Source organism: Salmo salar, chromosome ssa17 (assembly GCF_905237065.1).
Source record: "Salmo salar chromosome ssa17, Ssal_v3.1, whole genome shotgun sequence".
In the NCBI taxonomy this organism is placed as follows: domain Eukaryota; kingdom Metazoa; phylum Chordata; class Actinopteri; order Salmoniformes; family Salmonidae; genus Salmo; species Salmo salar.
This window is the reverse complement of record NC_059458.1, coordinates 52,013,264-52,038,099: the sequence shown is the minus strand read 5'-3', so window position 1 is coordinate 52,038,099 and position 24,836 is coordinate 52,013,264. Positions and strand designations below refer to the sequence as shown.

General features: G+C 43.2%; 2 protein-coding genes across 3 annotated transcripts in view; one reads left to right on the top strand and one right to left on the bottom strand.

Annotated features, from left to right (window-relative positions):
* The window catches only part of LOC106576044 (synapsin-3), a 137,846-nt gene that overhangs the window by 41,765 nt on the left and 71,245 nt on the right, over positions 1-24,836 (bottom strand). Inside the window, 2 exon segments of the mRNA XM_045699696.1 lie at positions 21,982-22,071; positions 22,613-22,769. Coding sequence (XP_045555652.1) covers positions 21,982-22,071; positions 22,613-22,769 — 247 coding nt within the window.
* Positions 61-21,113, top strand: timp3 (Metalloproteinase inhibitor 3). Of its 2 annotated transcripts, XM_014152811.2 has the most exons (5): positions 61-355; positions 11,195-11,277; positions 12,259-12,370; positions 14,297-14,418; positions 18,339-21,113. In XM_014152811.2, the coding sequence occupies exons 1-5, from the start codon at positions 226-228 to the stop codon at positions 18,534-18,536; spliced, it is 645 nt and encodes a 214-aa protein (XP_014008286.1). In that variant the 5' UTR covers positions 61-225; the 3' UTR covers positions 18,537-21,113.

Here is a 24,836-nt window from a genome sequence, read left to right as displayed (position 1 = left end):
CTGGCGAGGTGGGTGGCGTTCCAGCGTCTCGCGCACTATATGTAATTTGTGACTCGCGCTCTGAGACCCAGTGACAGGCAATACCCTGACCGGAGAGTAGAGTTGGACATACCCACTGAAGCAGACAACAGCTCAACTCGGGACAGACTTTGAATAACTATTCGGCGACGGAACTTTTTTGTTTTTAAAGTAAACAGACAACGAGGGAGATTTTACGCACTAAAAATGCAGTCCCTCTGTCACCAACTACTCAGCTTGCTGTTCGTTTTCAGCAGCCTTCAGATTCATCAACTCACAGAGGCTTGCTCGTGTGCTCTGTCTCACCCGCAAGATGCGTACTGCAACTCTGACATTGGTAAGTCGCATGGTTTCAGTCCACACAGGCTATATGTTATGCCAACTAAAATATTTTATCTATTGAAATGAATTGTTTCAATGGTTTTGTGATATTCTGCATACATGGAATATAATATAATAATAAACTGTTGTTAGTATAAAGTGATGCAACTTTCAGTCTGGGACCTACAGTATGCGTAATTGGTAAATATATGCCAAACAAAGTTGTGCGTAAAATGTAACCATCACCTAAAAGCCCATTTAAAACAGACTGTCAGAATATACCAGTTTGCAAGTATCAGATGGCTCATAGACTAACGGTTTACTACAACAGCACGCTTTCTGACGTGTCTAAATAAATGCGTCATCTCTCAAATTAGTGAGTCAAGAGAGAGGGAGCTTTATTTTATTTCCCCTTGCTCTGATGAGAGGGAAGAGTTAACGGGAACGGTATCCATGGAAACAGGTCCCACTGATCATAATGTTTTTCAGAGCTAAATGACCACTTGCTGAGCAATAAACCAGAACAGAACAGGCAGACAGTAGCCAGCAAAGGGTTTTACTGCTGACTGAATATTGCACCCATGTGTGGAGGTTACCAATGACAGATTTGGAGTGGAGACTAGCTACTGTTCTTGGATCTTGGATGCTCTTCTGTTCTGTCTGGCTTCCCATAAGATGTAAGAGCAAATACTTGGCTAGGAATGTTAAGCAAGTGCTCTTGCAATCAGTTTGTGAATTCTACAGTCCTAGTGGTATAGCGTTTCCCTTCAAGTGTTTGTGCTCTTCTATGAAAGCACATGTTTACTTTCCAATAGGGGCTTGATTCATTCCATTCACGCATTTGATATAGAGATATGGAGTCAGCATTGGTATAATATAGCCTTGGTTATTGACTTAGATACACTGTGTTGATTCCCGGGTGATATTTTCTTTTGGGGCTGATCCTCGGACCCTCTTGTAGCTGAGATTTCCTTGGCCTCCTGCTCTGAGGAGGGTGGCTTTGTAAAGCTTGTTGTACCACAGGGTCATGCTTTCACAGGCTATGCCAGAATAACATGACCTCAGCTGTTCTTATCGAGGAATGCCAGTCCGACCTGAGCAGTGTTATTGGATAACACTTGTTAATAATACCAGGTGGGTCCTGGCTCACCACTGTTGCTGCAGGAGATAAGCCTGAGCAATAATAGGTGTTGTGGGGGGTCTAAAGCAGGAAGAAAAAAGGTAGAGTGAAAGAGAGAGGAGTCCACTGGGATATACAGTATTAGGAGAACTGTGTGCAGCTCTTTTGTTTTGTGGAACGGAACTGCTGGCAGCAGGCAGAGTGTGTGTCAGTCACAGATAGCTTTGTCAGACGCAGCCATCAAATGTCCATTAGGGTAGCATAGAGTGGTCCAATGCCCCGGAGCGGAGGAGAGGAGGACAAGTGGACATCAGAGCTGTTCCGCCCCACGGGCGGAGTCTTGCTGAGGACACTACTACAGCCAGTGAACTATGACTGAAGCCTGACGAGGTCAGAGGAGAGAAAGCTATGTTGACTTTTCAACATATGGCAACTGTTTAAAAATAACACCCTCTCACACAAGTGGCAGGTTGAACATTCATGTCAAACATCAACGTATTTATGCAAACAGTTCCTCAGCATTGATGAGCGTTGCCTGTTATTTAATTATAACTATTGGGGCTTATACTAGTTGGTGACCTGGTTCCATTGTGTTGAAGATGTACAAATGTTAGTGTTACAAGCAGTCAGGTGGCACCCTGCCTTTCATGTCTCCTAAATTGGCTCATCCCATTGGCAAGGAGTGGAGCCTAGTGGTCCAGAATCTAGGGCTGGCTTTAATGGCTGCAAGTGAGCACTTGTGAGCTCCACAAAATTACATTTCCAAGGTCTTGGCTCAGCCAGAAGTGCGCCGCGAAAGCCTGAAGCGTGCACAGAACTAGGGATGCCTCTTTCCTCCCACTGCAACGGACAGTGTCACAGTAGTCCCAATAAAACATAACACTGTAAACATGCCATAATGCCAAAGCCGGGATTACATTTCATCATGTAGATGACACAACTGTTGAGTTATTTTTCCCAGTGGAACAATTGGCCATGGAAAAAGCTTGAGAAAATTCTATGGGAGTAACATGCACACAACTAATTTGACCATACATCCATCTTCTGCTCATCGAGCAATATTGAAGGCTATTGCTTTCAGTTAGAGACAGTCGATGAAGGTTGGACTTCTGTTAGGATAGGGCTCTAGTGCAGTTATCATGAACATGTAAGCTTATGATGACTATTGCATAATTATTATGCAACTGGTTTACATTTTTTAGGCAAGATTTCACATGTCAAATTCCGATAAGCCTTGTGTTGTAAGCCAACTGTAAATGGAGTTTGGCATGAACATGATGTTTTTGGACTGTGAAGGATAACAGTTCTCTCCTGGCAACACATAGAGTTAAGATGGATATTCTGATTTGTGTCCTCTGGGCATGTCCAAACAAACATGTGCTGCAGTCTTCTCAAAAAAGCATAAGTACATTTTCTGGGATGAAACGTAGTTCCAAAAGCTTTACATGGCCTTGAATTGCATCGCATCACTGGGGTTTGATGAATGTCAGCTTTGATAAACCTTACAGTGTCAAAATACCCCTAAAACATACTGTATGCAGATCTATACCTACGAAATATTCCCTATGAAAGATATGAGTTATAAAATGTGGCTTTATCCTCATCTTTTCCCCCCCATTTCATTTGAACAGTACTTTCAATGAAGGCTGTTTTTCGTCAACGACCTATTTTTCCTGACTAAAACTATGACGATAATGGGACGAGATGACCTGGGGGAAATAAACAACTATTACAAATTACTTTTCATTTTAGTTGACAAAAATGTGATGAGATGAGAATTCCCCGTGAGACTAATGGACATTTAATTTGACATGAAGCAAATTTTTATCTGTTTTGTCCAATTCTTAGCATGCATGCAGAATATTTCATGCTATCCTCTCATTGGCAGAATTCACATCTTTCCGTTGTGCGGTCTGATTGAGCTCTCCCACACAGCTCCAGGCAATCACTTCAGTCACTCGTCAATCTTCTGAACTGATGCGAAGCCAGGACACTTGACTTGTAACCAACTTCAACTAGAAACACTGAGAACGGTTACATGCACACAATAATGTGATTATCGTGGATAGTCAGGTTAATACACTGCTCAAAAAATAAAGGGAACACTTAAACAACACAATGTAACTCCAAGTCAATCACACTTCTGTGAAATCAAACTGTCCACTTAGGAAGCAACACTGATTGACAATAAATTTCACATGCTGTTGTGCAAATGGAATAGACAACAGGTGGAAATTATAGGCAATTAGCAAGACACCCCCAATAAAGGAGTGGTTCTGCAGGTGGGGACCACAGACCACTTCTCAGTTCCTATGCTTCCTGGCTGATGTTTTGGTCACTTTTGATTGCTGGCGGTGCTTTCACTATAGTGGTAGCATGAGACAGAGTCTACAACCCACACAAGTGGCTCAGGTAGTGCAGCTCATCCAGGATGGCACATCAATGCGAGGTGTGGCAAGAAGGTTTGCTGTATCTGTCAGGGTAGTGTCCAGAGCATGGAGGCGCTACCAGGAGACAGGCCAGTACATCAGGAGACGTGGAGGAGGCCGTAGGAGGGCAACAACCCAGCAGCAGGACCGCTACCTCCGCCTTTGTGCAAGGAGGAGCAGGAGAAGCACTGCCGGAGCCCTGCAAAATGACCTCCAGCAGGCCACAAATGTGCATGTGTCTGCTCAAACGGTCAGAAACAGACTCCATGAGGGTGGTATGAGGGCCCAACGTCCACAGGTGGGGGTTGTGCTTACAGCCCAACACCGTGCAGGACGTTTGGCATTTGCCAGAGAACACCAAGATTGGCAAATTCGCCACTGGTGCCCTGTGCTCTTCACAGATGAAAGCAGGTTCACACTGAGCACATGACAGACGTGACAGAGTCTGGAGACGCCGTGGAGAACGTTCTGCTGCCCGCAACATCCTCCAGCATGACCGGTTTGGCGGTGGGTCAGTCATGGTGTGGGGTGGCATTTCTTTGGGGGGGCCGCACAGCCCTCCATGTGCTTGCCAGAGGTAGCCTGACTGCCATTAGGTACCGAGATGAGATCCTCAGACCCCTTGTGAGACCATATGCTGGTGCGGTTGGCCCTGGGTTCCTCCTAATTCAAGACAATGCTAGATCTCATGTGGCTGGAGTGTGTCAGCAGTTCCTGCAAGAGGAAGGCATTGATGCTATGGACTGGCCCGCCCGTTCCCCAGACCTGAATCCAATTGAGCACATCTGGGACATCATGTCTCGCTCCATCCACCAACGCCACGTTGCACCACAGACTGTCCAGGAGTTGGCGGATGCTTTAGTCCAGGTCTGGGAGGAGATCCCTCAGGAGACCATCCGCCACCTCATCAGGAGCATGCCCAGGCGTTGTAGGGAGGTCATACAGGCACGTGGAGGCCACACACACTACTGAGCCTCATTTTGACTTGTTTTAAGGACATTACATCAAAGTTGGATCAGCCTGTAGTGTGGTTTTCCACTTTAATTTTGAGTGTGACTCCAAATCCAGACCTCCATGGGTTGATAAATTGGATTTCCATTGATTATTTTTGTGTGATTTTGTTGTCAGCACATTCAACTATGTAAAGAAAAAAGTATTTAATAAGATTATTTCTTTCATTCAGATCTAGGATGTGTTGTTTAAGTGTTCCCTTTATTTTTTTGAGCAGTATATAATAGTTAGTTTAAAACGTTTACATGCTTGAAAGTCCTTCAGGTGCCTTTTTGGTGAACTCCAAGTGGGCTGTCGTGCCTATTCCTGAGGAGTGGCTTCCGTTTGGCCACTACCATAAAGGCCTGATTGGTGGAGTGCTGCAGAGATGGTTGTCTTTCTGGAAGGTTCTCCCATCTCCACAGAGGAACTCTGTAGCTCTGTCGGAGTGACCATCGGGTTCATGGTCACCTGCCTGACCAAGGCCCTTCTCCCCCAATTGCTCAGTTTGGAAGAGTCTTGGTGGCTCCAAACTTCTTCAATTTAAGAATGATGGAGGCCACTGTGTTTTTGGGGACCTTTCAATGCTGCAGAAATGTTTTTGGTACCCTTCGCCAGATCTGTGCCTTGACACAATCCTGTCTTGGAGCTCTATGTACAATTCCTTCGACATCATGGCTTGGTTTTTGCTCTGACATGAACTGTCAACTGTGGGTCCTTATATAGACAGGTGTGTGCCATTCCAAATCATGTCCAATCAATAGAATTTACCACAGGTGGACTCCAATCAAGTTGTAGAAACATCACAAGGATGGTAAATGGAAACAGGATGCACCTGAGTCTCATAGCAAAGGGTCTGAATACTTATAGAAATAAGGTATTTATAAAAACCTGTTTTCGCTTTGTCATTATGGGGTATTGTGTGTAGATACATTTTAGAATAAGGCTGTAACAAAATGTGGAAATGGTCAAGGGGTCCGAATACTTTCCGAATGCACTAAAAGTTGTATGTGAAAACTATTTATAAGATGCATACTTTCAGTTTTGCGAACTCACTTCACTCGCGCATGTTGCTACCTGTTGCTGGCACATGCTCAGATCAAATACACCACTGGAACGCTGATTAAGCTGTTTACATGTCCTAATCATTTGAACGATTTCTCAGAAAACCAGGTATTTTGATTGGCGTATGCCTACTTCGATTATGACCTTATTACGATAAGCAGAGTAAGGTGTTTACATGACTAATGCCATACTCAGCCTTCGGCTATAATCAGTTTAATATCAAATTATTAGTGTGCATGTAAATGTACTCAATGTTTACTCTCGCTCTCTCGTACTTTCCTGTAGGCTATTTTTGCTTCATCACATCAGAAGCTATATTTTCCCATGTGCGCTGTTGTTCATTCATCTGTGTTGCCGCTCTCGCGCTGTGGTCTGCAAATGCAAGTTGCGGTTGCTTTTGTCGTAAGGGGAAAAACGAATGCTATTTCTTTGAATATTAGAGAGTAATACTTCTGCCATTTTTCTCCTTATCAAGGAAACCACTGTTATTTACCCCATTGACAGTTGTTATTTGCTGAAAATCAGAGCTGTACATTGTTTAACTTGTAGCCAAGGCTTTATAGCCTATATGGTTAATTATGTCTGGCATTGAATACAATCTGCCACAAAATCAATGTTGCCATCTAAGGTAAACGAGGGGATAGTAGGCCTAGTTGGACAAGGCTATCTGAATGTGCACATGATGGAAGTTAGAGGTAGTTTAAATATTCATTATTTGATAGAAACAAATGCAAACAATGTGACAAAAGGGCTGTGACTAAAACTAGACAAAAATTGTCCTGAGTTTTAGTTGACTGATAATAACTAAAACTAACAAAGGATGAAATGACAAAAATGTGACTAAGACTAAAAGGTATTTTAAGCACTGAAACTAAATCTAAAATAGTTGCCAAAAACCCTAGAGCTATTTTTGAGGACTATCGTCAAACGGCTATGGTTTATACACAGTATGAATACCTATATGTGGATTAAATTGCAAATGGTGACCTTAAGCTCCCCTCAGGTGTAGCGCTGAGTGAGGAGAGAGGCTAATTTCCACTGTCAACTTCAAAGGCGACACGGTAGAACATGAATCATCGCAATTTAAGAGCCAGAGGCGAGTTCAAAGCCTGCTCCTGTTGTTTCATAGGCCCTGCTCCATAATCACCAGCAGCACCCGCTCTAATAGATGAATCAGACAGACTTTTTGAATTGAGGAAATGAGGGTACATATAAAAAAGATACAACAAAGAGAAAAAACATGTTAAATGCCAACTCCAAATAACCAGAGGGTAACATCGCAATCAGCAAACAGTGCAGTGGCTGGCTGTGATATAGCATTCGGCTGGCAGCGAAAGGAGTTCAACTATGTCAGCTGATATACGTTCTCTCAATGAACCCTTCCTCGCATTTCTAGACAACAGTCGAATATCCATTTCCTGACAATTTTTTTCTTACCGCACGTAAGGCTACTTGAGACAGAGAGCTAGAGACAGAGAGCTAGAGACAGAGAGCTAGAGACAGAGAGCTAGAGACAGAGAGCTAGAGACAGAGAGCTAGAGACAGAGAGGTTGCTTTTGGTGCACAGCAGACCTACTGGGATGTAATTTAATTGGTGACTGAAAAAGCCAATTCACATTGGATTGGAGGGGAAGGCTGTTTTTCTAAAGCTTTTCATGCAGCAGATTAGCATTTCGGTCGGCCCTAGCTACACTTTGGCCTTGGAGTTTAATATCCCTTCACGGCCAAGGTCCACGTTCCCAAGGAGCCGAGGTGTCAGGAGCAGACCTTTACATTCTCGTGTCATGCACCAATTCAGTATAGAAGATTACTGCTGTGGGTAAGTGTGGCTTGGCCTGAGATAAGAACCTTGGAGAAACATGTAGTTTAGACTGGTATAAGCTAGTTCTCAGAGTGGTGAGGGAGGAGGTCCTCAAGTTACCCCGTCCTTTCTCTTGGGAGGCCTGGAGAGGGAAGCAATGAGCTATTGCTAACTAAGTTACTATAGGTTGCAATAATGCAAAACCCAATCCTATTCTCTTCTGCTACCCAATCTTCTTCCCAACTGTCAGAGGGCATAGATGGTCCCATATCATGAGGAACATTATGTCATCTGGGATCAGCTCGGTGCATTCAAAGCAGCTTTATTCCATAAGGCCAGCGTTCCTTCTTGTTAAAATAGGTCAAGAAGTCAAAAGGTACAAGATTCCCTGCATGTTTGACATGGACACCCTGTGAGACAGGCATATCGAGTGTCTAAGCCAACTTCAATCACCAGTGTAGTCCATGACTGCTTCTGAAATAGTACCCTGTTCCCTATAGAGTGAATTACATTTGATCAGACCTACACATCCCATGTTGGTTCAATTGCGTCTATCTCTTCGGTGAACTGGTGAGGACATTTCTTTTCTATTAAGTCTAATCCAACTCCAGGTGTGGTCAGATCTGACACCTCGAAAAGAAGGAGGGGTGCTTATAGAGTAGTTTACCCATTGAGTGTGTCATACTCAGTCGCGTCGTTTTCCCCACCCACTCACCTCAGATCATGTTCAGAATCAGTCTCAGCCACCAAACACACATATAGCTTATAACGCTGGTTATACACAACCACATTACTTTTCCCTATTCTTCCCCTCTTCATATGACCGTCTATTTCAACCTTGTCATGGTGACTTTTCCCTCATCATGCAATCTGTTTGCTGTAATCACAATTTAGCCTGAGGTGCCTCACAAGATTCACAGGCAAAATGTAAAGCAGAAGGAGGCTTAACATGCTTGATTGAATTACATTCCCACTTGTGTTGCGATTAGCATTTGAATGCAGAGTTTAGTAATCCAATGCTTCGGGGAAGAGATACCATGCTAAATTAATTCAATTACTTTCTCTGTCATACCCCGGTTACTTCTCCTTATCAACAAAAATCCACCTACTTTCCACTGAGAATGTATGTCAAATCCACTGCAAAACATGAATATGTATGCGGCAGAAACAGGAGAATAGCACTCGCCTGTAATTGCTATTTGTGTGTTGCTGCACAGAGAGAGAGAGAGTGAGAAAGAGAGACAGAGCAGGAGGCACTTACTCTATATAGAGCTGAAAGAGATTTCTAGCTGCAGTGCCGATTACAGCTAAACTAACCGTTACCGGTCAGGTGGATATCTAATGCAGTTCTTGGGCTTAGAATTGGGTTACATAAACACTCACAATTTGGTCATTTCTGACACTGGGGCCAGGACCTAGCCTGAAGAGGCATCTTGAAAGAGAACTCGGTGATCAGGAGTAAATATAGCTAGCGTTCTGAGTTCTACTCAGGTCCCTTCCATTGGAGGTCAAAGGGTTGCTGTAGGGAAGAACACATCCTCTGTCTCATCAGCAGCTGCGGCCTTTCACACATTCCGCCAGGCAATGACTTCGGCACCACCCAATTAGTGGCTGCCCGCCCAGTGGCGAGCGTATCCCGCCTCAAAGAGCAGTTGGTGTTACTGTTGCGCTCTTGTTCAGCGATATGACCTATGACTGCTACGCCTAATAACATTTGAAGGCTCAACGCAATGCGCTTTGAAATTGGAGTCTTATCATTTTGGGTGGGGAAAGCTGTCTTAGCAATGGTGTTTAGGTTTTACGGGGAAGGCATGTTTTGGGCTACTGGCTTCTGAAAATAGTTTGAGGGATCAGTGCATCATATCTGTGCATCATATCAGTGTATCACATTACACCAGGAGGGATCAGAGTAGCATATGTTTCATATCTTCACATTCCACAGTAATAGTGCCTATGCTCCATACAATTACATCAGTGAAAGTAGCATTAATTTGACTCTGCATAGCAGAGACTGGTTAGCTAACAATGCTGTGAGGCTCATAATATGCGAGTTGACTGATTTAATGGAGCAGATGTCCTTGGGTACATTGGCGCAAAAAGGTCACCAAGAACACAAGGAGAATATATCACCTGAATAGGTTGAAAATAATCTTTGCCTTATACATGGATGTGTGATTCTCTAACAGCTATCAATTGGATGGCTGATGCTCTAATAGAGAGTCATGTCATTCTAAATTGGCAGGTGAAAATGTGAGCATGTGAGCTCCATTGAAGGTGTTGATGTCACCTTACTGGAATGTTCTAGGAGACTTTTCTATTCATAAACCACCTGGATTACTGCTTTTCCTTTAGACTCCCTTTGCTGCCCATTTCTGTGTGTCCGGGACTTAAATACAGTCTATGACGCTATAAGAGGAGATTTTACAGTACATCCCTTCTTCACAGTACATCACCCCCCCCCGGCTCGAGAATGTGAGCCTCAAAGGAATGTGTGAAGGAAATTCTGGAGAGGAAAGATAAACATCCCCATCGTTGGTTATGTCTGTCAGGCTGCGTGGAGCAGGTGAACTTGACTCGAGTCGACTGCGCCTGCATGTGGACTACCCTTCCACTACCCCTTCTCTCCCGGGGGTCCTCAGAGCTCTGATACAAGTTCTCTGGGGAGGACCCTATTCACTGGCCTAAATGAGGCTTCGTTCATAAGCTGATCCCCCACACAATGGACCCACTTATTTTAAAAGGAGTGAAAGCAAACAAGGTGATTCCACAGCGAAACTGTTTCACCTAGCCGCTGTTTACATGAGGCTGAGCAGCAATGATATGATCTTTTTCCACCCTGTGCTGAATGTAAAGAAAGGAGGTTGTTTGTGGAGACATGTGGTTTTACGATACAGGGACAAGACTGGAGGGAGGTAGTAATAAAGCTGTGGCCTCATTTTCACTGTCATGAAGACGAACTGCTTTGGCCTCTGAGTCAAATTCAAATGCTAGCCTCCTAGTCTTCCCTTGGACTTGTTTGGCAAGAAGAAGCAATCCATAATAACAAATTAATAGACTATAAACTGAGCTAAACCATTACAAAATCTTTCCTGGGTCTCTCCTCTAGGGGCTGAGTTTTTAATGAGCTTTGGAAAAGCAATGAGAAGCCCAATGCATTCTAGGGTCCTAATCGGGAGTTGATATCACCCTACTTCTAGCTAAAGCATCTGTTAGGGTGATGTGTTGGGATGTTAAACACATATTGGACATACTATTTGGGCTTATCTTTTGATGCTCACACAAACACATCAGCCTGGCTCCAGACGTCAGGGACAGAGATGGGGACAAGACTTGCTCTGATGTGACCTAAATTCAGAATCATCCAATATGCTGGATTTGGCAGCTAGAGGCTTTCCAATCTCCGCCCATTGCATAATTGACTAATTCTGTGCTTGTGTCTTCTGTCTACAGTGATCCGTGCCAAAGTGGTGGGCAAGAAGTTACTGAAGGATGGGCCTTTTGGCACAATGCGCTACACGGTCAAACAGATGAAGGTAAGCCATCATCGCATCATTCATCATTTTAGGTAATCTGGCCCATACCTTGAAGAGCATAACCTCACTCTTGAAAACAGCACAAGGCTATAAGAATCACTAACAAGCTCATAGGCTTTGAAACTAGAGACCAGTTTATCACTGTAGGCCTACTAAAATGATACGGTGTATGACTAGGCTACTGTAGCCGTATCACTTAGGTTATAGGGCAATCCCTAATTCTTCTAACCAAAACATGAGTTCACCGATGCCGTTTAATGGCCAAGCTTTTCCATTAAGTGCCACAAGAGTATGTTACAGAAGATTAGACGTTGTTTTCATCATTACGTCTAACGCTGGGCCCTGTGGCAAGAAGGTTTGTCTAATCCAAGTTAAGTGTGTTTGAATATTTGTTTTGCCAATGGAATCCAATGTAGTTGGTCTAAAGACAATCGCCTCTCAGTAAATAAATCACGAAGAGTGGGGCTTTGTTGCCCCTAGAAACATTTTTCCAGAAATCCCCCGTTTTAGGTCCCAACGGCTTGCCTCTTTCACGGTTTGTCCTGTTATTTCAAAGAATAGCCGCGTCTAAACAGGGATTTCCTGTTGTTCCCAGACAAATAAATCACGATGGACCAAACACAACAAATTCCAGGGCAAACATTTACTTTGTCTGGCAGCGTTTGTGTTCCGCGCACCTGAACTCAATGGGTGGACCCACGGCTCAACCCCAAAGTCACGTCTTCATTATGTCCTGTGATTATGTTCATTTTCATGTGGTTAATGATAGCGTCAGTGGCCTCTTCCTCTACTAACCTGAATTCTTGGAAGTGATATCATCTTATTATGCTGTGTTTATTGTTGTGGATTCCTGACAACTTCGTAAACAACTCAATAATTCCAGTTGGGTCAAAAGCGTCAGAAGCAAGAACAAATGCCAGAGGTGTGTGATCTTCATTCCAGATTATATTAACACACTGTTTGTCGTGGTCTGTTTTGCAGATGTACAAAGGATTCAACAAAATGCAGCACGTTCAGCACATCTACACAGATGCCTCTGAGAGTTTGTGTGGAGTCAAGTTCGACATCAACAAGTACCAGTATCTGATCACAGGTGAGTCACTATTGTATCATACATTATAACTGATCTGAAAAGCGGACATCTAATGTACAGTACTTGGCGGGCTGCATAGTTGTCATGGTGGTACCAGAAACAATGTCTTTCCATTCAGAGCTAGTAATAAGCAATAAAAACAGCCTCAGGAGCTGCCTCAGAAGCACATTACCAAAAACAAATTAGCGAGGCAAGCAAGCACATCAGTGGAGTTGACTCCAGCTTGTTCTCCCAGGCCTGTTTCCCTAGCTCCCTCTCTGCAGCACGTCCCATCACAATGGCAGCGTTGCTAACGGCAGCCCCATTTTTGGGGGGGTTTAAATACAACTACCCCCCCCCCCCCCCTCCTCCCTGAAGACTTCTTGACTGATCTGTGACACAAACTTTCCCACTATTTATAACCTCCCGTCTGTGAGAGACGAGAGAGAGGCAGGGGGGCACTTCTTTTTTTGGAGCATTTCCTTCTCCTTTAGGGCGTAAACACCCTCCTTTTCTCTTATGATTAATAGTTCTAGCAAGAAGTTCTGGCGTTTCCAGTGCAGGCAGGCATTTATCAAGTTCAAGTTTTATTTATTAGTCGTATGTACAGGATACAGATGGTATACACCATCCAACGAAATGCTTAGCTGCATGCTACACATACATTCTTGTGATGTGTGTGTAGTATGAATGTATACGTGTGTGTGTGGATGAGTATATGTCAGTGTGGGTGTGTGTGTAAGCACATGTGTGCTAAGGTGAGGAGAGTCAGCGCAAGTGGTCAGTCCAATTCAAGTGTTCGGCAGTCTGATGGCTTGTAGATAGAAACGGTCTCTGAGCCTATGAGTTGCTATGGAAAGTCGGAGAGCAGTTTAGTGAGACCAAAGGCTGTCACACCGTTTAGCTGTGTGTTGTATGTTCCCATCACTATGTCCCAAACCTGTAAACGTGACCTATGAAGCCAATGAAACATAAGGAAGGAAGTCACCCCGGCAACACAAGTGTGTTTATTGTGGCTGGGTGATGATGACATCAGTCATCCAGGCCAGGCAGCAGCTCTAGCTCTGGTTTGGGGAGTGAGTCTATAATTGGGTCTTGGGTCCCTGGGCCATACTGTATCAGGACTCAATTACAGGCATGTTAAATACGCCAAGGCCTGATGGATTAACTCCACGGGTTAGGCTTTGATCAACCCAGAGTGAGTGCACGGCCGCCTGATTAGCTATGAAGAGGGATGCCACACTAGCCTGGTCCCAGATATGCTTGTGCTGTCTTACCAACTACTATACCAACTACAAATTGGGAACAGGCTAATGCCGCTCTCTCACCATTGTCGAATAACTTTGCCAGAGACGCCAATAATCCATATGGAAGTCAGTCTAAGAGTTGTGTGTTTGCGAGCTTTCAGCTCAGTGTGTGATGACGACAGGACAGTGTAGCACTAGCAACGGATACACTGTTATAAACAACCATGTTGTTTGAGTGCTAGCTGGCGGTCTACAGTGTAGGGTGAACCCGTTTGCAGCAGAGGTTGTCATCCTGACACCGGTGGTAAGCTGTGAATGGCCTAACCTAAAAATAGAAGTTAGACAACCTTTTGGAAATTCTGAAATAGGGGTGTTGGTTTAATATGGGATTTACTGTACAAGATTGTCTTACCATAGTTAAAAAGCTTTGGACCGCTTGTTTGGCTGGTGTATTTATGCTAATCGAGGTATGGCAATTAAACAATTAGCCAAAAATATGCTAGGGATGACATCTGACTCTTTGGACATGACTCTTTCCCATGGCATTGGGAATATGACATGGCATTGTTTGTCAGTCTTCAGTTTTTTGGGGAAACAAACAAACCATTGCAATGAATGTTTTGTAAGTCATGAAAAAATTCACGAATGATGTAATGCATAACAAAAGCTGATCTGTAACCAAACCTCTCTCTCCCCTCAGGCCGCGTGTTTGACGGCAAGGTCTACACCGGGCTGTGTAATTTCAACCAGCCATGGGAGCGCCTCTCGCTGGCCCAGAAGAAGGGCATCAACCACCGCTACCAGCTGGGCTGCAACTGCAGGGTGAGTGGCAACAACTGCGCTCCCGGGGAGAATATGGATAAGATGGCTATGGATAAGGAAGCTAAAGCAACCCAACAGCAGCAGAGCCAAGATGGAGGAGTAGGAGCCAGAAAGAGGGGCCGGGGCCGGGGCAGAGGCAAGGGCAGAGGCAGGCAGAACCAGAACACCCTGCTTACTGCAAAGCATACCATCCTGCTCTGAGCAGCTCTCTGCTCCTCTATCTAGAAGACTTCTTACCGCAGTTGGGGTTGCCCCTCTTCAAAGACACAAGGCACTTCATAATCTCCATATGTTATTAGATATTGGATATTGGCTGTAGAATAGGAGGGGAAATAATGTGTTCATTTTATGATCATAATGACTTTAGTGACCTTGCATATATTGGGTCAAATAGATTATGCTGATGAACTGCAACCAATTATGAAATCCTTGCCAAACCATTTAAAACGTTTCCCTCTTCTTAAGTGTAGCACAATACAAGCATGACTATCAAAATATATACCAAATCATTTTTATTATGTAATTGTAACTTTTCTGATTGTAGGGACATACTAATTCCAGATAGTGGCTGAATTATATAAAGGTTTTAGCTGTCAGGAATATAGAAGTGTCCCATTTCCATTTTGGCATCATAACGGATAATACACATCCATGAATGTAACTGAAGAGACAGATGGAAAGACGAGGAGAGAGAGAAAAGAGAGATTTATAATGATCTTTGGGAGTTAATAAATCATTTAAATACACTGGAATTACTTTCCCTGTTATTCCAAAACCTGAATTCAGCGCTCGGCCGGACCTCCTTTATGTGGGACCTGCTCCTGTGCAGCTCCAGTCCAGGCTCATAAATATCCTACTGTACTGCATGGCTCCAGACACACCGTCTGGTCTGCCCATCACTGCCACGTCAACAGCAATAAGTGCATTGCCAGACAGGAGTAACTACAGCGTCCAAATGCTGTCCAACACCTTTCAAACTGCTCACACCCAAACTCCTTAAAGGGTTGTAATATTAAGACACGTTTAGGCGTAAAGTGAGTCTTAGAGGCCAACATAGAACAATGGAGGTATGTCTGTGACCAAACATGGCAAGTCAGCATCAGGAATGAAAAACAAACTTGGACAGAACTCGACATGGTAGAAGCGTATTTTTTTGGTTTATTGTCCATTTCAGTTTAAATGTAATCTTTAATCTGAAAAAAAAAGAAATCACACACAAATGTGTTCTAGCAATAGGCTGCTGCTACACAACACCTCATTGTGTTAACCCCTATGAAGCAACATGCTTACTGTCTGAGAAGACAAGTCAACAGACAGAAAGAGGCAGTGCAGACACAGCCATCTCTGTGGTTTTATATCAAGTGCAAGAACCGCCTGGAGATCTCTTAGAATGCGAACGTCACACTTCACATCAGCCAAATCATTAAAACCACAGTTTGTCATCTTTTGCATTCTTCAACAAATGATGATTTACAGCTAAGGAATGCAGGAAGCATGTGCAAATAATCCACTGCAATGTATAAAAAAACCATTGGCATCAGTAAATGATTAAAAAGCTAACTGTCCATAACATAGCCCCATGAACACCAGAACTAGTTAAACTTCATTGAAAATGCTTGCGCCATATGGACCATAAAGAATGCGTTCAGCTTCACCCATATTCCTCAAGCTCTCTGCTGTTGATTCCTCTGGCTCTGTCATTACTGTACACACAGCTTTTACTGAAACAGCTCTTTGGATTTCTCTAAAACACACAGTGTATTTGTCAGCTAGTTTCTCAGTTTATAATTTCTCACCTTTTAAAAGACATTTGGCAGGTTATACAGTGCATTCGGAAAGTATTCAGACCCCTTGAATTTTTCAAAATTGTGTTACCTTAGAGCCTTATTCTAAAATGGATTACATTGTTTTTTCCCCCCTCATGACGCTACAAGCTTGGCACACCTGTATTTGGGGAGTTTCTCCCATCCTCTCAAGCTCTGTTAGGTTGGATGGGGAGCGTCGGAGCACAGCTATTTTCAGGTATCTCCAGAGATATTTGATCGGGTTCAAGTCCGAGCTCTGGCTGGGCCACTCAGGGACATTAAGAGACTTGTCCCGAAGTCACTCCTGCGTCATCTTGCCTGTGTGTTTAGGGTCGTTGTCCTGTCGGAAGGTGAACCTTCGTCTGAGGTCCTGAGCGCTCTGGAGCAGGTTTTCATCAAAGATCTCTCTGTACTTTGCTCCGTTCATCTTGCCCTCAATCCTGACTAGTCTCCGAGTCCCTGCCGCTGAAAAACATCCCCACAACATGATGCTGGCACCACCATGCTTTACCGTAAGGATGGTGCCAGGTTTGCTCCAGACGTGATGCTTGGTATTCAGGCAAGAGTTCAATCTTGGTTTCATCACACCAGAGAATCTTGTTTATCATGGTCTGAGAGTCCTTTAGGTGCCTTTTGGCAAACGCCAAGCGGGCTGTCATGTGCCTTTTACTGAAGAGTGGCTTCTGTCTGGCCACTCAACCATAAAGGCCTGATTGGTGGAGTGCTGCAGAGATGGTTGTCCTTCTGGAAGGTTCTCCCATTTCCACAGAGGAACTCTGGAGCTCTGTCAGAGTGACCATCGGGTTCTTGGTCACCTCCCTGACCAAGGCCCTTCTCCCTAATTGCCCAGTTTGGCTGGGTGGCCAGCTCTAGGAAGAGTCGGTGGTTCCAAACTTCTTCCATTTAAGAATGACGGAGGCCACTGTGTTCTTGGGAACCTTCAATGCTGCAGAACATTTTTGGTATCCTTCCCCAGATCCGTGCCTCGACACAATCCTCTCTCGGAGCTCTACGGACAATTCCTTCGACATCAAGGCTTGGTTTTTGCTCTGACATGCACTGTCAACTATGGGACCATATATAGACAGGTGTGTGCCTTTCCAAATCATGTCCAATCAATAGAATTTACCACAGGTGGACTCCAATGAAGTTGTAGAAACATCTCAAGGATGGTCAATGGAAACAGGATGCACCTGAGCTCAATTTAAAGTCTCATAGCAAAGGGTCTGAATACTAAATAAGGTATGTGTTTTGTTTTTTGTATAAATTTGCAAACATTTCTAAAAACCTGTTTTTGCTTCGTCATTATGGAGTATTGTGTGTAGATTGAGGATTTTTATTTATTTAATTCATTTCAGAGTAAGGCTGTAACATAACAAAATGTAGAAAAAGTCAAGAGGTCTGAATACTTTCCGAATGCACAGTATGTGAGAAGGAAATTATAAGTTTAAAGGATGTTGATGGAATTGCAGTTCAATACAGATTTCTGCACCTTTGGTTTTCTTCTCCATTCCTTATGGGAAAACTACAAACTAAGTAGTGGACTTTCATTTGAGGCTGGCAATTAGATTCATATTTGAACTCCACTGGAAACTACATTTGAATTGAAACCATCCATTCATTCATTCATCCTGTAGAGCAACGAGTATAAAATGCATTAATGAGTTTCTAAATTGTAATGTAATGAATTACATAAACTACAAAAAGAACTTGACTCACCTCACTCTTTGCTGATTCAACCCAATTATCTGGAGGGATCTCACTTCCTTTTTCTCCTATTCAAAGTCGTATTCTCCACATATTAAGTCTTGTGTACAAGATGATGCGTTGCTTCAGCCTGTCCTGAAATGCTAATTCTGTCTTGGCCTTGTTCATTTACTGCTGGATGTAAACTCACTGTGCTTTGAATTGGTCAATATTTAACAGAAAATGAAATTTGTATATCTGTCACATATCCTAAATCAGAATTTTTGTTAATCAAAAAGGATACAATTGAACTTTATTCAAGTCGAACTGTAAACACACAGTGAGCCTTCACCAGTATGCTGTAGCATTATTCCATTTTATTTTCCTGCTTTACGACTACATCTTTAGTTTCGCTTCTTCTCTCTGTAGATTAAGCCCTGCCACTACCTGCCCTGCTTTGTGACCTCAAAGAACGAGTGCCTGTGGACGGACATGCTGTCCCACTTCGGCTACCCCGGCTACCAGTCCCGGCACTACGCCTGTATCCAGCAGAAAGAGGGCTACTGCAGCTGGTACCGGGGGATGGCCGGCCGTGACAAAACCACCATCAACTCCACCGACCCCTGAGCGTAAACCACAACCAACCCCCAAAACCATCACAACTTTCTTGAGTTTCTTCTCCTCTTCCTCTCACTCTTCTACACCTATCCCAAACTCCCCCACGGCCCTCGTCAACCACAGAGTATTACAGAACTCTTAAAACGTACAGTACTAGCCCCAAGTGACCACTCCTACGCCCTCTGACGAAATATACAAGACCTAAAATAATCAGTGCCTGGCTGTCTCATAGAAGTAGCACTTCTGATGTAAACAATACCTTTTTTGTTTCATGCTGTACATTTCAGTTTCTCCCACCTAACTTTTCCTACATTTCCCTAGCTATCAATGAGCAGAAATTAGACCCGATCCCAGTCCACTTTTTTCAGACTGCAATAACAATGGCCCTCTAAAAAGCAAGACCTTTTTCAAACTATCGTAAGGCTTATTATGGGTGGGATGGCATTTCAGAATGGCAGTTTCCAGCAATACATAATGATGAAAATTATTCTAATATTAAGTGTGTGGTGCAGTATCAACAAAGCTCCTGCAACATAATGTTATCCTCAACACAAGTTATGCACAGTAACCAGACACCTTGTCACCAGTACGAGGGCAATGCCAACACGAGGTATGACCTCTGAAAAGCAATACCTCTTGCTCCAGTCACACAAAGGTATTTTATTGGTATTTAACAATGATTTTGAATCACATGAAAGTGTATATGTATATGTTGACAGTTTATACTGTCAACATGTCTATTTATATGAATGATGCAATCTTTGCCTCCCTGACTGCTTGCACTGTAAAGTTCATTCTAGGTTATATTAAATTGCATTTACATTTTAGTCATTTAGCAGATCACACTATATGAATGCATTGCTAATATCGGACAATGAATTGATTGAGTATAGCTATATTTTCTTCTCCGTAACCACCACTAAGAATGACCCTTACAGCTCAAGCACAGGGAATTCTTAATCTTTCGCAGAGAAATGGATGCAAGTTATTTAATTTTTTTGCTGTATATGATATAAGCTACAAAACAATGAACAGTTGACTCGACTGAAACCTCTGTAGTAGATTTATTTATCCTTGTTTGTCGAATCAGACAATATCCATGCAAATACTACAAACAAAATCAACTATCCTACTAAAAATATATATATATATATATATATATATCTTTGTATCTGGCCAAAACTGTATTACCATCACTACCCTGTTTGGCTGTCATGAAGGACCAGAATCCCAAATTGTGTTTGTAAAGCATTGATTTAATGTTAGTTCTGTGTTAGATCCGCCTTCAGCAGATTTTGAATGATGGTACTTTTGCCCAATCACAGTTCCCCTTCTGGTTCTCACGAGGGAAGGAACATTTTAAAGCAGAGGTTTCAGACAAAAAAAGTGTTTTCATAAATGTATATTCCATTTGTGTAAGTATTTAACTATTTCAGATGAAACTGATGAAAATAACACTATTGTCACTAAACTCTTCTACTTTTGTTGAGTTTTCCAGTTCAGTATCTTCAGTCCATTCCGTCAGAAACAGAGATGCCTCAGCAGGAGTTAGAAGTCTTTGCCCAGTCTCTCAGCTCTGCCCACTTTTCCATTATGTTCAGAAAAGGCCATGCCAAGTTGGTGTTGAACAGAATAGAGTACGGCCCTGACGTGACAGTTTTAGAAGGAAATCCACAAAAATATAGTTTAGTCAATTTTATTATTCATGTAATGTATTATAATGTGAGGAACTAAATCTAAATCTTGCCTCCTCCACAAGGCACTTCTTACATGAAACACAATTATTTCAGGCACTATATTTATAGAAAAAAAGAAACATCTCATTCAACAATGTAGAACAGAAAATTATAAAACAATGTTGAATTCAACATTTCCGACCATTTCAAAAGGAGAGGAGGTAGAGGTGGTTCATCAGTCTCATCATGTTTCCCCACTGCTGAGCTTCTGACACCTCCTCCAGGCCTTGGCTGAGCTTGAAACACAATCCAGAGGCTGTTCCTCAGTAGCTCCTCAGTAGTCTGAGAGGACTACTATGCCACAGAGATATCACTAAAGCCTGAACGTTCCACATCAGCAACACTGTTTTGTTCTCCTCATGCAGTTAGAAGTAGAGCTGGTTTAGCATTGAGAGAATGGTGGGCTCAGTGAGTGTAGCCCAATAGTTCCGGAAGCCAGATAGTATGTAGTCTTCATGTAGATCCATCCTTTAGTTAGAATACTGGGAAGGCTCCTCAGTATGTTTAGCCTTCATTGACACACTTCTCTGGTTCTCAGTCTTGAGTTGTTTTAATCTCCCTCACTTGGTTTTGGAAGTTTCTCTCTTTTCGGCCTTGGCATCTCTGTACCTGTATTTTTTGTGGTTCATGTTTGTGTAAATTTACTGTCTGCTTAACACAGAAACACTTGGTCAAGTCGATCCAGAGTGCATTTTAAAAGGAAGCTGGCAAAAGGCTGTGTACCATGTGTGTGTATACACTGATTCCTAAAAAGGGGGGCGAGCGACCGTTTCCTTGTAGGGGTTGCAGAAATGTTTGACTTAATTTCTGTGTTTTATATTTTTATAATAAAGATTTAATGAAAAATGGACCCTATGAGTTTGCATTGATTCTTGTACTGTTGTTTTCTTGAAGTCAAAGTAGCAAAACTGGCCATGATCCAAGCTCAGTATTTTATCACGGTCACAAGGCAAATTTGGACCTGACCTTTATAGCAATATCTTTGTGATATCATAGAACAATCTGTAAAGTCAGGAGCTACATTACATAATGGAATTACACAGAATTGTTATAACTTGCACATTCAACTTTGCACCAGTTAGATTACACCAGTAAATGGGCTGTCCAACAAGGCTGTCACGAAGATGCTAATCAATCCCACCTGTTTGGCATTGGCCTAGAAAATATGTTAATAAAAAATGCCCAGCTGCTACACTTGATAGTTTGGAGCAACCTTAAACCTACTTACCTGGCACTGTCTCTTTAAATCCATGGGCTTTAGTGTCATGATGCCCATAGTGTTGCACTGAGACATAACAATTATTTTGTTATAGCTACTTTGAGGACAACATTCTATAAGTGGTCTTTGTTTTCGCTGCCTGAAGTACCATAAGCTCAATTGATGGGGATTGGAAACTACAACCAGAGAAAATGAAGTTAGGCATGATGGGCAACATTAGGAGCTGCACTCTGGCTGAGACATTTTACTAATCAGCTTGAAGGTTTGCACGTGGCGCCACAAGAAATATTTTGACCCAACCGCTTACTTTCTCACTGTTTCCCGCTTTTTCCCTTGTGACACTTGTCTACCCCAAATTAGAAAGTGTCACAAGGGCAAAATCAAGATTATCTGAAAACATAGAGTTCATTCATTCCGAGTGCTATGTCTATATGAAGATGGTAACGCAGTAAAGAGGAACACACATTATAAACAAACAGTGTGTCAGGAAGGTGCTCACCATCTGTGTGTGGTTGGGGTAGAAGGTCTGTTCGTTCAGTGGGAACTTCTCTGGGCCCAGGGAGTGGTAGAGCTTAATCATGTGGGAAAACTGCAAGCAGAAACAAAACACAAGACACTATTCTATAGTAGTTACTGTATATAGAAGGCAGGATAGAAAGTGTCTTATACTACATCTGTAGTTATCTGGAGAAGAAAAATAACTGACACCTTGAAAGCTGAATGCAGCCCTATCCATTAAAAATGTTTTAAGGTAGAAACGTTGACCTTTAAAACATCCAGAAATTGTGAGGTAAGTTCTTCAAGGTAAGTTCTGGTATGTTTTGTCTACTACCGCCAACATGTTTTGTCTGGGTTCTAAAGACTGTAGCCATGGTACAAATGTAACTTGGCCCGGCTCCAGCTCCAGCGCACCTTGCCTGGACACCTCTCTGCTGTTAAAACAGGGTGAATAATAACGGGTCTTACTGGAGGCCCCTGGTCTGGCTGTTTCAGAAACAGGTGTTATGGCTCCTTTTAATAGCCCAAATAAATCAGTCTGCGGCGGCCGCTAAGGGCCTCTTTATGTGGGGTAAGATGGGGGGTGATGGAGGGAGGAAAGGAGGTAAGGAGGCAGGTTGTGGATCACGCACCACCCAGGGTTTGCTGCAAAAGTTGTAGATGGAGAGCAGGGAGTTGATGCTGGCGACTCCCCCGTATTGAAGGCCAATCACCAGGCTCCTGAAGTCTTCGCCCGGAGTCATGCTGTAGGCATGCTGGCGAATCAGGACAAAGTCTGGCTTGAAGGATCTGGAGAAAGACAAAACAAAGTGGGACATGAGATAACGGAAACCAACAACATTCTTCTTTGCTGATGACAAAGGTAAAGTAAAAGTAAGGGCACATTCTACCATCCTGACTTTCACATTATCTGCTTCGCCGATTAACAAAACATTGATACAAACGGGAAGAAAACATCTGTACCACTGGGCACACACTAGTTGAATTAACATTTACACGTCATTTCAATAAAATTACGTTGAACCTACGTGGAATAGATGTTAAATTGACGTCTGTGTCCAGTGGCGTGTGCCTCATGGACTGCTGATGACACCGCATTACACTGTGAAGACAGCCGAACTGTTGTCAGTAGGGCATTTTAGAGACCTGGATATTTGTTACGAATTTATCTTTAGCATATATATTAAATTACAAAGATTGGTGCATGCATACTGTATTTCATTACTGACTTTGTCACTCAAGTTCCAGACCTCAAGCAGTCGAACTACAACGACAGTAGCCATCGTAGAGCCTTTCCAAAGTCCAACACAGCAGCTGTAACTGCTCAGGGCCCAGACCGATAGTATCTGTCACCGCATTAACACGTTAAGATTACAGGCAGCTCACTATTTACAAGGAGGAAAAAAGCTCCATTATTCAAAGGCCATAGGAGGAGGGCGAACAAAGGAACGCTGGTCAGAGTCAGAGAAGCTAATCTTTTTGGACCATCTATCCAATTAACGCAGCCTAATCCCTCTCATTACAAACTGTTCTGGGAACAGGGCCAAGTAACCCATCAGGGACCCGGGAGGATTGTATCACATCTTGCTATGATTAAGATAAAGAGGGAGAAAATTCCACTCTTTAACTGAAGGCAGGTATGCAGCAATATGTCCCCCCCAAAGGTTCATTCAGCTTAGATTCGGGTAGGTTGGCTATCTTGGATGGATCTGTGCTGGCTGGGCTGAGGGATGTAAATTAAGTTCTCTTTCAAATGGCTGTTAACTGTTCTGAATGCTCTGATTGTAATTTACAGTTTGGTGAATGGAACCATTTTGATGCATTCGGCTAAATTCATTGCTTCAGCCTGACAAGTCCATGAGCTGTTGAAAGTTATTTCCAATAGACTTAAGCCATTTTCAAGAATCAATGTCTAGAAACCTCTGGCAAAGGTACTAGGTGTTGATTGAGTTGAGATTGGTGTATTACATTTTTTGTCATTTATGAGTGCATACATTTTTATACTTTTTCCCCATGGGAATTGAACCCACAACCCTGGCATTGCAAGCACCATGCTCTACCAACTGAGCCACACGCGCTGTAACCATATTGTCTCCAATACTATCATTCACCCTCTCTCTCACACACACACACACACACACACACACACACACACACACACACACACACACACACACACACACACACACACACACACACACACACACACACCTCTGGGCTGGAGAGCAGCCATCTGGTGCAGCTTGTGGACTGAGACAGTAGCCAGACTCACACTCTCTCGCTCAAACACACACACACACGCGCACACACGCGCACGCACACACACACACAGTCACATGCACACAGTCACATGCACACACTTGGAGCCATGGAAGTGTTGCTTATGTAAGACAGCCGACCTGAGGCACAACTCAGGACTCAGTGAGAGCTGTCGTGGTCACGGCGACACGAAGGCTACAGCTGCTCTCTTTAAAAGTGTTGTTGTGCTCACTGCTCAGCCTAGGTGGCAAACGACCAAGGGCTCACTGCACACTGCTCAGCTACAGCAGTGGCACTGGACCAAGGGCCGATCTATTTCTGCATCGGTTTATTGAGGGACAGACTGATACAAACCTCGCTCATACCACGTCGAAGTGCCCACATCACATGCACTGGTACCTGACGCACCAGGTTTGTTGTTTTGATATAACTTCACAAGAGTGTACAAGAACTATAAAGCATCAATAACGGCTTATGTGAGCAGCCACAGGCGTATGCTGCATACACCTATCTGTACAACTTATTTACTGCTCATCATTAACATAGAAGTGCAAGTTGTGATGATGTGACTGTTTTTAGCCAGGCTACAGCTAATAG